Source organism: Anser brachyrhynchus (genome assembly GCF_964034855.1).
Source record: "Anser brachyrhynchus genome assembly, chromosome: 1".
In the NCBI taxonomy this organism is placed as follows: domain Eukaryota; kingdom Metazoa; phylum Chordata; class Aves; order Anseriformes; family Anatidae; genus Anser; species Anser brachyrhynchus.
The window spans coordinates 113951222-113965754 of NC_137694.1; the positions used below are offsets into that span (position 1 = coordinate 113951222).

Here is a 14533-nt window from a genome sequence, read left to right on the forward strand (position 1 = left end):
AGAGAGTATTGGCTTTGTTCAGAGGATGCAAGGAATGCTCCTCCACTTTATTGTGCTTGTAAACTGAAGTGCAGTGCTGAGAGTCTTGAAAACAATGGATCCCTACCTACCTGGTGAATTATTTACAAATAATAATTGTTCTGTTAGAATAGCAGTCATCTGGGGGGAACACTGCCTCCTGCTATCGCCGTTCTGGTTTTTGAGTCCCGACACTGTAATCAATAACACCGGCTAAAGGCGTGCGGTTAGACTTAACCACGTGTCGGTGTTTATGCCAGAAAGAGACGGAGAAAGCTGAGGAACTTTAACCACTTCGTGCAAGATTTTCTCACGTCAACCACACGCCGCAGGCAGGTACGCAGGGCTGCGCGCTTCTGAGGGCGCCCGTACCGCATGTGGTCGGGGCTGCGAGCCGCTGTGGACACGAGGGCCCTGGGGAAGGAGGGAGGAAGGGAGGGAAAGAAGAAAGGGAGGAAGGAGGGAAGGGAGGAAAGAAGGAAGGAAGAAGGAAGGAAGGGAGGATGGAAGGAAGGCAGGGAGAAAAGGAGGACAGAAAGGAAGCAAGGATGAATGCACGCCACCCCTCACGCCCCGCCATCCCCACTTCCAGGCCGGGGCCGCCCCAGGCGGGGCCGCGGTCGGGACCCGCCTCGCCGGGGGCGGAGGAGGAGGAGCGGGGCCGGGGCGGCGGCTGCGGCCCGGCCCCCCCCGGTTCCCCCCCGGTTCCCCCCGGTTCCACCCCGGCAGCCAGCGGCGGGTGCGAGGCGGCCCCGCCAGGGTTGGCCGCGGCCGGCCCCGCTCCTCGGGGACCGCGCTGCCGCCAAGGGGCGAGCGGGGCCGGCGCGACGCCGCTCCGGGGCCGGGCCATGCCGTGGCGGGCGCTGCTCCTCTCCTTCCTCCTTCTCCTCCTCCTCCTCCTCGGCCTGGCCCGGGCTTCGGGCGAAGGTGCGTGCGGCTGGCTGCCTCCGGGCAGCGGGCTCCCGGCTCGGGGAGGGCGGCGGGGCGGGCGGGGAGGGGACCGGGCCGGGCCGGGCGGGAGGGGGCTCCGGGGGGAAGCCGGCCATGCCGCGGGGAGTGGCCCCGGCCCCGGCAGCGCCCCGCGGCTGTGGGTGCGCTGGGTGAGGCGGGACCTGGCCCGGAGCGGGTCTCGGGGTGGGCCTGGGGTGAGGGTTGGTGTAAACGCTGCGCCGTTCGGTGGAGGCGTGCGAGGCCTGTTAGCTGTGCTGCACGGCAGTGCTAGCTATCGGGGACCCTAGGAGTCCTGTCTGAGACCCTGAGTATCGGGATGCTGTTTGGGTCCTGTTTGGCTCAGCCAACACAGGAGGCTTTTCCTGGCCCAGTAGAGCCTGAGCTATAGCTCAAGAGCCAGCACGGTTCTGCCTTCGGTACGTATCCCCACAAGCATGCAAGAGCGGCTGTGGCGCGTCTGGCCGACGTGTGTGTGCTGCAGGGTCGTTGCTCCGCTACCCAGGCGCCTCCATGCCCGCTCCTGCTCTCCCCTGTTTGCCGAGGCACAGACGGTTTCGCAGGGAGCTGCTGTGGTGTTTGACCAGCACAGGGCCTCCTCCCCATCCCGCTGTGGTGTGTTTCCCCTGTGGAGAAGGGAAAGGCTGTGCCTTAAAATCTGACCAGAAGCAATGGCCAGCTGCTGTCACACATCCCCATTTGGCCACATGCTTCTGTTAGTCAACTTTTACAGGCTTTGGTGCCTGCCTGGCAGCGTGAGAAGCCAGTTCAGTAAGCTCCAACAGCCAAAGTCCAGCAGAAAAAAAAAAAAAAAAGGCCTACTTCCTTCTTTGCCAAAATGATGTGTCCCAAGGCTAATGCAGGGGAAGGGTTCAGAAGTCACTCGGGAGCAGGAACAGAGGCTGTGAAACCAGCAGCTAGGCCAGGCTGGCCTGGTTTCACTCGCCGTAACTTGTGGCTTCACACTCAGCTATGTGAAAGCTTTGACTTGCGGCTTGAAGAGTCAAGAAGCATCGGTATCAGGAGGAAGGAGTCTGAGGCTTGCTTGGCAGGTGCTTTAAAAGAAGCTGCTCTGTGAGATCACCTGTGAGACAGGGAGGAGGACAGGGCACTTCTGCCCTTCTCTGGATAAGGTGGTTTGTGTTTGGGGCGTGTTTCCAGGGTGCTTGCATACGTAGGTGCTTTGTCCTGAAGTGTGTGCTCTGTTACCTTGGTAGTACAAACTAGCGATCTTTAACGAGTTCAGGAATTTAAGTAACTTGCTAAGTTGAGATAGCAAATTGAAATGCGAATGTGGTCCCTTGGTGTGCTACAGAACCGGTTCCTCAGTGCAGCAGTAAGTGCTTGGTGGCACATGGCAGCTGATGTTCAACTACAAAGCCATAGATTTGTTTCTTTTTTCCAGTATTCTTGAAGCTGGCAGGGGAAATGGTCCATTTCTGAGTGCTAATATAAGGCAAGGTAATGAGTGTGCAGTCCTGATAGCAGAGAAAATGAACCAGCTGCCCTTATCCTTCATTACTCTTTTTTTTTTTTTTTAAGAGGGAGAGAAAAATTCTAATGCTTGTGTTTTGATCTGGCAACCTTCTTGAATTTTGTAAAACTAGCTTGTATCGGATGTCTGACAGTGCAGATTGCTGATGGTGTGAGATACCTTGCCACATGCCAGACCAGCAGTGAGATAGCAAGACAGGATCTCTATGACTAGAAAGTGAAAACTTTTCTTGAATTAAAGTTTCCAAGTAGCTTTTAAAATACATGAGGGATTAATAGCTTATGTAGCATTTCTAACTGTAACTTTAAAGAATCTCAAGCTTACAAAGCTGAACGGTGCCTCTGCAATGTCATGTAATGTGTGTTTACTTAAGAGCACTATACAAAAGCTGAGGCTAAGAAACTAGTAAAATACCCAATTAAAACTTTGAGAGCATAACTATTTTTTTCATATTTGGGACTTGGGGCTTAATGCACAACTTCATGAAGATTTGTGTGGTTTCTGTCCTGTGTGTGAAGGATGTTAAAATGCCAGCATTATGCCTCTTCTGAAAGGTAGCATTGTCGGCAGCAGTGCACTGTCTAGTGCTGTGTGACAAAATCAGATATGGAAATAAAAAACATCTTAAAATTATTCCAGTATTCCCACAGAAGGCTGGGCCAGAATTTACCATGAGTGTTTGATCTTCAGGTCTTATTTATGTATAAGTAAACAGTGTCTTAGGAGGATATTGTCTTGAGAAAAACAGCCACAAAAGGAAGCCTTACCACAGGGGCTGTTGTGTCATGGGATGGCCGTCTGAGCTTTAGTCCTGTATGCCCAACGCGCCCCATGGAGTAAGCGATCACTAGGTGAACCAGCCAGGCTGGAAGGAGAGCCTTCTTCCCTCGAGGAAAGGCAGGCCGTGAAGGTGCTCATCTCCCTCCTGAGGTGTTTCAGGACTGCCCGCAGAAAGCCCCGAGCACCTGGGCTGGTGGCAGGGGGCTGGCTGCAGACCCCACGTGCCCCTTCCCACCTGAGCCGCAGCAGTTCTGTGACTCACGGTGTGAGGTTTTTCTGGTTGTAAAAGGCGCTTGCTAACGGCGTTTTCGTCTCTTCCTCAGCTCGGCCTACTTGCTGGTTAATCTTGGCCTCTTGGCTATCCCAGCTCCTTATCACCACCCTCCTTGCCTTTCAGTGGCTTTGCTTTGCAGGTACGCCAGCTATCGCCTCCCACCACTTGCCTTTTTTACACCCCTGGCTCCATGCCTGGCCTTTGGCAGCGCGAAGCAGACGGCTGCTTCCTCCGCCCTGCTTGGGGTGGCAGGGGGGTGCCCGCTCCCTGTACTGGAGGACAGCCATTTGCTTTCAACTTCTGTGTCATTCACTTCCTGATGAGCTGCCTGAGAGCACTTGAGGTCTTACATCAGTCCCCGGAGTGTGACCAAATTTGGCTGGATGTGTTCCTACTAGTGGTAGGTGCACCTCTAACAGAGGCTTCTGTCCTTATCTGTGGTGTGACACCTGTTTCAAAACTGACAAAAAAACTGACGAAACTGAAGGCTCCCAAATAGAGTGGGTGCAACCCTAACCCCGTCTGTAGTTATATTAATTAGTCTGTAGTTAATATTTAAGTAGGGGAAGAAACTTTTTCTTCTTCCACTGGAAAAGTTTACTTAAAAGCTTCAGCGAAGCAACCTTGACATTTTCAAACAAGTTAGCAAGAGACAGATGATCCAGAAAAACGTGGTCCGAGTTGGTAACACAGTAGGATTGAGACAGAACTGCAATAGGGACGACAAGTAACAAGCTATTGTGACGACAAGTGACTGTGGACCCGAAGTTATAGTTTCCGGGGGGAGTTGGGTAGGGTTAATTCTTTTGTATTGGACTTGATACTTTCTGCGCTGTATTCTGTATGGAATAAATCAGTAAGTTGCAATTCAGTGCTTTGTGGATAGCAGGGACTTAAGTGTACTAGTGCACTTAGAAATGGAATGAGAAGAAGTGGTTTTGCCGGCAAATCAGCTAAAATGTAACATGCGGTGATGGAACTTGGAGACTAAAAGTTAGTTACTGTATACTTGAATGTTTTAATAATTACTTTTGTTTCTTTTCTTGTTTTAGAATCTTCTCCACGTTTACCGGCACCAAAGGATGTAAAGGTTTATTCCTATAACTTCCACAGCGCGCTGAGGTGGTCTCCTGTTAAAGTAGATAGAGGCGTGGTGTTATATACAGTCCATTTTAAAACGTAAGTAAATAGTTCTGAAAACCAACCAAAGTGATTTTGCTCTAATCCAGTAACACAACTGTTTTTTAAAAAGTTGCTAAAAATGAATAAGCATAGGAATGAACAAATGAGTTGTTTATTACAGATGTTTTACGTATATCTGAAGGCATCTTCTGAAGTCTGAGAATCTCTTAGCCTCTGGCATTTCCACTAAATTGAGTAAAGACTGAATACCTGAAAAGCACCCAGCAAAGTTGCATGGTTTCCCATGTCGTTCTCCCTCACTAATTTTAGTTCTTCTGATACTGAAGAGGTGCAGGTGCTGAAAGGGCTGTAGGATAAATGCTTGTGAAAGCAGTAGTTTCGTTACATATCCTTTTGTTACAAAAGTCTTCCAGGTGGGGGGGATTGTATTTTAGAGCTCTGCTAGTTGCACTGTTCTTTATTTATCCTTTGGTTTGTGTTGCAGAGGGGCCTTTAACCAGTGGGATGAGATAAACTGCACTCGTATCGCCCGGACTGAGTGCAGTTTCCCCCTGTCACTTAATGAGCGTCTCTGGACTTTTGTTTTGCGTGTGAGGTCTGAGCTGGGGCAAATGACTTCTGACTGGGTGGAATCGGATCCATTTGTGGCAGAGAGAGACAGTAAGTGTCGTTTATGATTTCAGCAGGTCTCTCAAAGGAGACTTGTGTCATCTGTTCTGGGATTTTTTTACTCTATTATGTACAAGAGCTAAGCGAGAGAACTGTAGGTGCTCAGTTAGCGAAGACTTCAGAGAATCTCAGTATATTACAAGGAATTTGATGCACATCAGTTCCTCTGCAGTGGTGTTAGCAGCGCATTCCTTCAGCAGATATTGAAAGAGAAACCTGTTACTGATGAGTTTCCTTGCACGGCCTTACAAGAGTTACGACCTATATTATGTTAGAGAGTTTTCCACCTTCTTATTTTCTCACTCAGCACTGGCACATGCACACACGCACCCCCTTGATTTGTGGCAGTCTCAGTGCAAACTACCTGTTTCTGTTGAACAGATCTCTTTTCTAACAAACCTAAACTGCCATGGCTACAGTTCAGAAGGGTCAAGGGCACGCTTGAAATCCTATTAAATGTGTGAACAAGCATATTGTTGTTCTTTGTAAGAACAAAGTCCTTGCCTTGCTGTGATTGGTTTCAGGATTTGAAGAAGATAAATGTTGAGTTTAAAAACGCCTCCAAAACATTAACGAAGCTGTGGAACAGTCTTTAGGTTGCATTTTCCCGTACGCTGTGATAAGTAATGGCGCTCCGTACTGGGAAAAGTCTGATACTTTCCCTGGTAATGAAAAGCGCGGGGCTGGGGAACTGCCTGAGTCCTGACCGAAGAGTACAGCTGATGGTTTGCGTAGGGAGAGGGTGGTATCTTTGGGGAGTTAGGAAGGCTAATGGGAATACAGGACAAAGGGGTGGCTTAGTGTGGGGAGATGTTTGTGTGTCGGGTCCTTGGGGGAGCAGGAGGGATGTTATCTGATCATTCGTGTGTGACCAGCCTTGGGATCAGTTCCCAGGCACCAAGACTGGGGGCTGTTCTGTACCTTTACTGTTTGGATTAGTCACGCTTGAGACAGCAGTAAAGGGAATTTGTGAGAACACGCACCAAGGCGTTTGCAGTTCTACAGAAATGGGAAGTAGAAAGAAACTGAAATGTCTGTACCAATATAAAGATCATGGAGGCCAATCTTCTCCAAAGTAACAGTGAACAGAGCAGGTTCTGATGTTTTTCGAGGTAAAACAAGCAATAATTTCATGCAAGGATTCATTTTTATTAATAGTTTCCCCTCTCTAGTGTGCAAGCAGCCAATTATTTTAATATATGCATAAGTGTTTTATTTTGAGATCATGGAGTGCTTTACAAATGCTGATAAACTTAACCAATGAAAGACATCAAGATACAAAGGATAATGACTAGTGACCGTATATAGTCTGTGATTGCACAAGTCTCTTGTCTTAGGAATGATAATGCTTTGTAAAGTGTTTTCATGATTTAGAGCTCAGAGTACCTCGAAACTTCCAATCTGTTGACCCCTCCAAATAATGTGTTTTTAAAGAACACGGAATATGTGGTTTAACTGGCTATTTGAAGAAAAACAAACAAATACCTGTATTGTCATTAACTACAGGTAGATTCAGATTCATACTAGTGAATATTTACTTAATTTCCAGGGAAAGTGACCTAGAAAATTTATTATCTAATTTCACTTATGCTTTCACGTATTTTCTACATTGCATTTGTAATACAAGATTTCTTAAACACATTAAGTAGATGAGAAAATGTTCCCTTTCTTGAGGAAAAAGCCGCTGAAATCCGCTGTATTTGCTGAGTATGAGAGTATCTAGGTCAAGCTGGACATGCTATGATGAACTGTTCAGCATCCCAGAGGTTCACTGCTCTCTCTCTGTTTGTTTTCAGCTACCATAGGGCCCCCTAAAGTGAACAGCGTGACTGTAAGCTCTGACTCACTGCTCATTAGTGTCTCACCCCCTTTTGAATTCGAAGAAGGTACTCTCCAGTATCATGTGTCCTACTGGGAGAATGCAACGACTACTACTAAAGTAAGAATTCCGTCTAATTTGCTTTGTTCTTAATGCCTTTGTGGCTACGAGATAAGTCAGCATCTCTTGGCAAAGCAGCAGAAATGGAGGAAGTCCATGGCTTGGACTGGCGTACGCTTCGCTGGGTTAGAAACTGGCTGGATAGCCGGGCCCAGAGAGTTGTGGTGAATGGAGTCAAATCTGGTTGGAGGCCGGTCACTAGTGGTGTCCCCCAGGGCTCGGTACTGGGGCCGGCCCTCTTTAATATCTTTATCGATGATCTGGATGAGGGCGTCCAGTGCACCCTCAGTAAGTTTGCAGATGACACCAAGCTAAGTGCGTGTGTCGATCTGCTCGAGGGCAGGAAGGCTCTGCAGGAGGATCTGGATAGGCTGGAGCGATGGGCTGAGGTCAACTGTATGAAGTTCAACAAGGCCAAGTGCCGGGTCCTGCACCTGGGGCGCAACAACCCCAAGCAGCGCTACAGGCTGGGAGATGAGTGGCTGGAAAGCTGCCTGGCGAAGAAGGACCTGGGAGTACTGGTTGATAGTCGGCTGAATATGAGCCAGCAGTGTGCTCAGGTGGCCAAGAAGGCCAACAGCATCCTGGCCTGCATAAGAAGCAGTGTGGCCAGCAGGTCTAGGGAAGTGATTGTGCCCCTGTACTCGGCTCTGGTGAGGCCGCACCTCGAGTACTGTGTTCAGTTTTGGGCCCCTCACTACAGGAAGGACATGGACGTGCTCGAGCGAGTCCAGAGAAGGGCGACCAAGCTGGTGAGGGGTCTGGAGAACAAGTCTTACGAGGAGCGGCTGAGGGAGCTGGGCTTGTTCAGCCTGGAGAAGAGGAGGCTCAGGGGCGACCTTATTGCTCTCTACAGTTACCTTAAAGGAGGCTGTAAAGAGGTGGGGGTTGGTCTGTTCTCCTACGTGCCTGGTGACAGGACGAGGGGGTATGGGCTAAAGTTGCGACAGGGGAGTTTTAGGTTGGATGTTAGGAAGTACTTCTTTACCGAAAGGGTTATTAAGCATTGGAACGGGCTGCCCAGGGAGGTGGTGGAGTCACCATCCCTGGAGGTCTTTAAAAGACGTTTAGATGTAGAGCTTAGCGATATGGTTTAGTGGAGAACTTAGTGTTAGGTCAGAGGTTGGACTCGATGATCTTGAGGTCTCTTCCAACCTAGAAATCTGTGATACTGTGATACTGTGAGGAAGAAACCAAATGTGGTTTGGTTTTTTTTCCTCTAATAGCAAAGGCCACCATTTGGTGGCTCGAAAATGAGTTATGCAATGCTTGTACCAAGACCAGACTGTGTTAACAAAACTTTCAGGAAACATCTCTGTTTTTTTTTTCCTCCCTATGAAATCAAGGTTAAATTGCATTGCTCTTCAAATAAGAGATCCACAAAGTGTCAAAGGTGGCTTAAAAATGGTATTTAGATTCCAAAGTTTACTTAGGCATTTTGGAAAAATCTAGAGTATACTTCCTCCTTTCCTGTGCTGGGCTTGCTTGTGCTGGTGGCTTCAGTATCAGGCTGCCTTGGCCTGGCATTGCCTGTCTTCCTGGGGCAGAGAAAGACAGATTTATTAGAAACGTGTTGGACACAGCTGGGGTGAGCTGTCCATGTTCATACTGAGGCTTAAGAGGGTTTGATGTATTTCATTGTGTGTCTGTGCTGCTGCCTTTTTTTTTCTTTTAAATAAAAATGAAAAAGGAAGAAGAATAAAAAAAAATGACATTCTCAAGTCTAATGCTTGAAAAGCAGAAGCAGAAAACATTTTTTTAAAACCTTGTGCATCAAAGGCCTTGCTAAATATGAAACGCCTCCACTTCCTTCCTCCCTTGCACAAGCATGTATTTTTTCTGACACGTATAAAATACTTTTGTGTTTGATATTCAGATAAGATGTCACTCTTGTATGATAATTTAGGCTTCACTGAGGTCCTTATTCCAGCCCCTTGTAGATTAAAAATTCACAAAAGATCGGCCTTGTTAGGCTCAGGAGGTTTTGCGCTGTCCATCAGCTGTTTTTCTCAGCACTAGAAGGAGCTGAGATGGCTGAAGCTCTGCACTGAAGTGCACTTCTGCTAGCTTCCTCCAGTGCTGGAGACATTTCTCATGGCTTGCTTTTCCTTCCCCCTTCCTATGTTACATTCACTGCTGGAGGTGTCACAGAAGCTGCGTGAAAGCATCCAGCAGTGTTTTGTGGATAAAGTGAGACTTTGCATCAGTTTCCGTGCCTTTGCTGTTCATACCCTTGTAGATGGTTTTACATGGTCAGGCTTCATTTCATTTAAAAATAATAAAATTTCAAACACAGTAAAGTAGGAAAGTTGAAATATATTTCACTCATTCTCTTGAAATGTTAAGGAAAGATGAATTATGAAAAAAAATGTTTTTTGAATGATAAATATGGGGAGGAGAGTTGCATTGAAGGCCGATTTTTATAGTAACACCTCTATTTTTCTTTTGTCTTTTAAACAGGAGATGTTGGTGAATAATGCACTATTCAAAATTGAAAATCTAAAGCAAATGACACTTTATTGTTTTACAATTGAAATAGAATTGAAAATGCATTTATATGACCGGATCCCTGGACTGCAGAGAATCCCGGAGTGTTACAGAACTCCAATGAGTGGTATAAGTCTGTTTTCATTACTTTTCTTATATAATGGGGATGGGTGTAGGACGTGAGCCTTAGCTGGTGATACTTGGTCAGTTATGTACCCGTATTTGTCAGGTATGTTAAGAGAGCACCACTGATGGTAATTCACAGTTGTCATCAATGGCAAATTAATACGGAATTTTTCAGTCACTAGTTGAGGGTCTTTGTTATACTCTTCCCCTTGTCCTTTTCTTTTATAAAAACCGTTATGGGCATTATTTCCAGAAATATACGTAAAAAGGAAACACAAATACTTGGTCATTAGAGGATGTTGTTGATGAAGAAGATAGTGTTACTCATGCAAATCCTGACCCTCAGCCACTGCCTCCTGCAGGACAGGAACATCCCCCTCCTCTTTGACCACCTTTCTTTGACATTTTGACTTTTTTTTTTGTACAAAATATAAAATAGGGCAAGGGAAAGAGGAGGCATCTGCAAGGTAACAGCATTTGTCCCTCTCTTGAATCCTTCTGCGTGCCCTCCAACACCCAGACTTGGCAGAACTTCAGCGTCCTTTAAATGCACGGGTACATGTGTAGGTGAAACCTGCTCGTGCAGTTTCTGGTGCCCCGGAGGAGCTGTCCTCCCTCCCTCCCTCGCAGTATTGACCTACGGTACTTGGTCACAAGCCCCCAAGCTGGATGTTGGAGGCCGTGGTGCTTCCCTGTTCCAAAGGAAAAGCCCCCGGGCATTAGTGGTGCTCTGCTGACAAACTGGGGCTGGGAGCAGGGCAGGCTGCGTTCCCTGCCTGCCCTCTGCCCGATAGAGGTGGTTCCCTCTCGAGGTGGTTCCCTCTCAGCGTTTGCCCTGCTGGCGTGACGTGTGGGAGCTTGCCTTGGGCTGCGTGGGTGAGGGGAGGAAGCTGGTGATTTCTGGAACCACAAAAGAAGCTAATAAGGGGTTTGGAGTGCATCCATAGCAGGGCTGCGACCTTAACCTGGGAAATCATAGCTTGATTGCCATGGATAGTAAATTTCAGCTTGCTGTGTGTTGCTTTAGGTGGGATGTTGTACAAGTAAGAACCAACCTTGTATTCTTTTTCAGAGACAACCAGAGCTGCATATATTATAACAACATTTACACTGGTCGGTCTTGTTTTAATTCTCATAATAATTGGTTTGTTTTGTCTGTGGAGACATCACAAAACAATTAAGTATTTGTGTCAGCCACCTTTAAAAATCCCATCACACATTGAAGAGGTATGTGTAGACATTTTATTTTTCTTCCCCCTCGCTCCTTCCTGCAAAAGACAGTGATGATCTTGGAGCAAACATGAATGAAGCTAGTTGTTGCAGAACAGAAATAGATACAAGCAATTGCTGATTTATTGTAAACTGCTTGCTCTGGTGTGGTCTCCCACTTTATTCCTCTTCTACTCATCTGCGTTATTTTCTTCTCTGTACTAAGATACAAACACTGCTATAATCCTGTTACAAAACTGGAGTGAGGTTCTCTTCCTTGTCTACACCTTGTCCACCCTTTCCTTTGCTTACCTAACTCACCTCGCCTGAATCAGTTGCTCACTTTAGGCAAAAAGCTTTTGTGTGCTGTAGAACATGTGTAGGACCTAGATCCCCGATTAGAAATTAAATACAGAAAAGTGGACACTGATCACTTTAAAAGCAAGGACTGACTTGAAGACTAAAGGCTGCCTGGGGAAGTGCTCATGGCCTTTTTTTTTTTTTTTCCTGTAGTTTTATGCAGTACTCAGCTAAAAAAAATATCCCAGGACTTCTCATTGCAGCTCACACATTTCTGTACTAAACAAGGTTGTTTCAGTCCTGATCATCTTCCTCTTTTTTTTAAATATGAAATACTCTTTTAAATCGAGAACTGTGCTTAAAGTTCTTGTTTAGTTTATGTTCTTCTGTGTTTGTATTTGCTTGTTCTCTGAGGTGCGTTTACTTGTGTGTATCTCTGTGCCACAGTAGTCCATTGTACAGTGTTTGTTCTTTGATTGTGGAGCCGTTTTTCCAGATTTTTATAGAAAAACGGGTAAATGAATCTGGACTTCTGCAGAGCAAATCATTTTCTCTCTTCATGCTATCTCAGCTCCCATTTGATGGGGGCTCTGTGAAGACAGCTATATTGCATATCACGCAAAGCAAAGCTTTTTGCATAACAAGCAAGCAAATTCCTAAACGTTTATTTCTAAAAGGAATCAACCAGCCTGGGGCTTCTCCTTTTAAAACACTTTCCTTTAGTACAAAATACTAATTATTTTAGGGCAGTTTCATATGCACTCTTGTAGGCTTTCAGAAGAATCACATGCTTCTTTTACAGAAGTATCTGAGCTTTCAGCATCAGAGTTACAGGGAGCAGTTCTACCGCAGAAACTACTTTACATAGGAAGGCCAAACTGAGGTTCCTTTACGTCTTGAATTTGTTAAAATGTATGTATTGGAGGTTCCCGTATAAAACATTTGTTTTTAATACATCTGAAAAAATAATCCTGTTGCTTATTATCCTTGCCATGATTACAGAGAAAGTGGTGCCCAAATTGAAACTAAGGTTAATTTTGTTCAGTAACAGAGATAATTTTAGCTGCAGTCCTGTCTCAGCCAGATCATGGCATCTCCTACATTATGAAACAAGCTTTTGTGTAATACTACATGCTATTTCAGTCTTTTGAGAATGTGAAGGTTATTTTTAATTATTTTTTTTTTACCAATGGCAGACTGCTGTCTCAGTACATGAGGTAGTAGGTGGCTCTACTTCCTCTCGAAACACGAGATCAATTTAGTAATAAGGAGAGTATATGGGGGTAACGAGGAACAAAGTATTTTCTCTGGACTCCATTTTTTTTCTAATCTTCCTTTCTTTGATTAAAAGTTACATATATTCATTGTGAAGCTGATGATTTACTTTTTGCTTTGACATCCCCTCTGCCGCCTTCCCTCCAAAATTAACTGCAAGAGAGAAATTACACTAGAGTTTTCTGGTAACAATAAAAGGTGCAGATCTGACTTGCTTCATGCTGAACAAAGCAGAATCTTCTCTCTCATTTGCCCTGTCAGTGTTTCAGATGAGCCATTAGTTGGTAGGTTCCTGCAGTTGTCCCCAGCAGTGTAAAAAAAAAAGATCTTTTCTTCTGTGCTTTGTTCTTAACTAGTAGGAGTTTGCTTGAACTGACAAGAATATTACCCAAAGATAAGTTTATCAAAAACTATGAAGTGTTTAAGTGTTTTAAGGAAGCTTTAACTTCCTTCTTGTTCAACATAGCCTAAAGGAAATCCAGAATAAAATGTGCTTTTAGCAGCTGTTTGAATTCTGGTCTGCAACAACTTGCCTGTAGCTGATAGTACTTGCTCTGTCCCTGTAACTTCCAACACATCTGTTCTGTGGATAAATCTCTAAACTGTTGTTCCTGGCTTTTTCAGTATTTGAGAGACCCTGGCATGCCTCATTTAGAAGCGTTGGAGAATTACCACGAGGAAGCTCCACACGATTCTTTATCTGTTTTGTGTTTTGAAGAAGGAAGCGAAGCGTATGATGACACTTTAGATGGTAACACTCGTTCACACAGCAGCTCCGGTGACTGTGAAGTAACTTAAGCAGTGCCCCAGTGAGAATGCCTGTTTCCAGTCGTTGCAGAGGCTCCTGCGAGTGGTGCTGTGCAGCTCCATGCAGGACAGACAAGGAGCCCTAAACAACACGTGGCCATTGGCAAAGCCTGAGCAAGACTTTGCTTCCTGAGAATAATATGGAACCTGAGCCTTTTTCAAAATATTTTCTGCTGTGTTACGACAACCTTCTTTCTGCCAAAGAGACTGAAAACGTGGAAGCTGAAGGGAAGTGAACACTAAATTGCTTTCAGACAGATGGTTATAGCTGTGTCATCATTCCCCCCGCCCCCTTGAAGCAAAGTACTGAGAAATAATGGCACTTTAGGGTAGGGCCTAGTATAACCTGGAATGTGTTAGGGAGAGAGTAATTGCACCATGAATTACTTCTACTGGGGTTTTTGTTTTGTTGTCTTATTTGTGAAGCTTGTGTTGCCACTTAAAGTGTATTATATCCACCCCCCTATGCTTTCCTGAGTCATTTTAAATACAGGAAGTCTTCTGTGACTGCTGCTTCCCTCCAGGCAAAAAGAGCAGTCTAAAAGGAACCTTGACCGTACTTTACCATCTTCATTATCAACCCGAGCAAAGAACTGCTACGAGAAAGGCAAGGGATGTTAGTTCACGCCTCACCCTTGGATCTGTGCCTTAACGTTCCTGGGAAGCATTAACCATTTCCTGCTGTGAGCCCATCACGCCCTTCGCAGGGAAACAAGCTTTAAAATACACCTTTCTCAGCATCTATATAAAAGCATCAATAACGATTAGACACTAAAAAAATATTTTGTTGATGAGCAGACTGGTCCTGCGAATCACATGGTGACTGAGGGTTCTGTTTTGAGGCCCTCAAAGCAGAAGCAAGACCACAAATTAAGCCATGCATAATAATCCTGTGGGGGGGGGGGGTCTAGAAGGTCCCTAATAAGGGTCAAAGACAAAGGTAACCACTTCTATACTAAAAAAGATTGGTTTTATCCCACAAAAGATGTTTGACTTTTTGATACAACTTGTTTTTTGAAAAATGAAATAAAATAAATTTGCTTGGTTGTTTGCAAGCGACTTC

General features: G+C 45.6%; 1 protein-coding gene across 1 annotated transcript; it reads left to right on the forward strand.

Moving 5' to 3' along the window:
• Positions 1–506: 506 nt before the first annotated feature.
• Positions 507–14529, forward strand: IFNGR2 (interferon gamma receptor 2). Its single transcript, XM_080560198.1, has 7 exons — positions 507–945; positions 4568–4694; positions 5143–5318; positions 7124–7266; positions 9727–9880; positions 10952–11106; positions 13288–14529. Exons 1-7 carry the CDS (start codon positions 522–524, stop codon positions 13459–13461), a joined length of 1353 nt encoding a protein of 450 aa, XP_080416324.1. The 5' UTR covers positions 507–521; the 3' UTR covers positions 13462–14529.
• Positions 14530–14533: the final 4 nt, after the last annotated feature.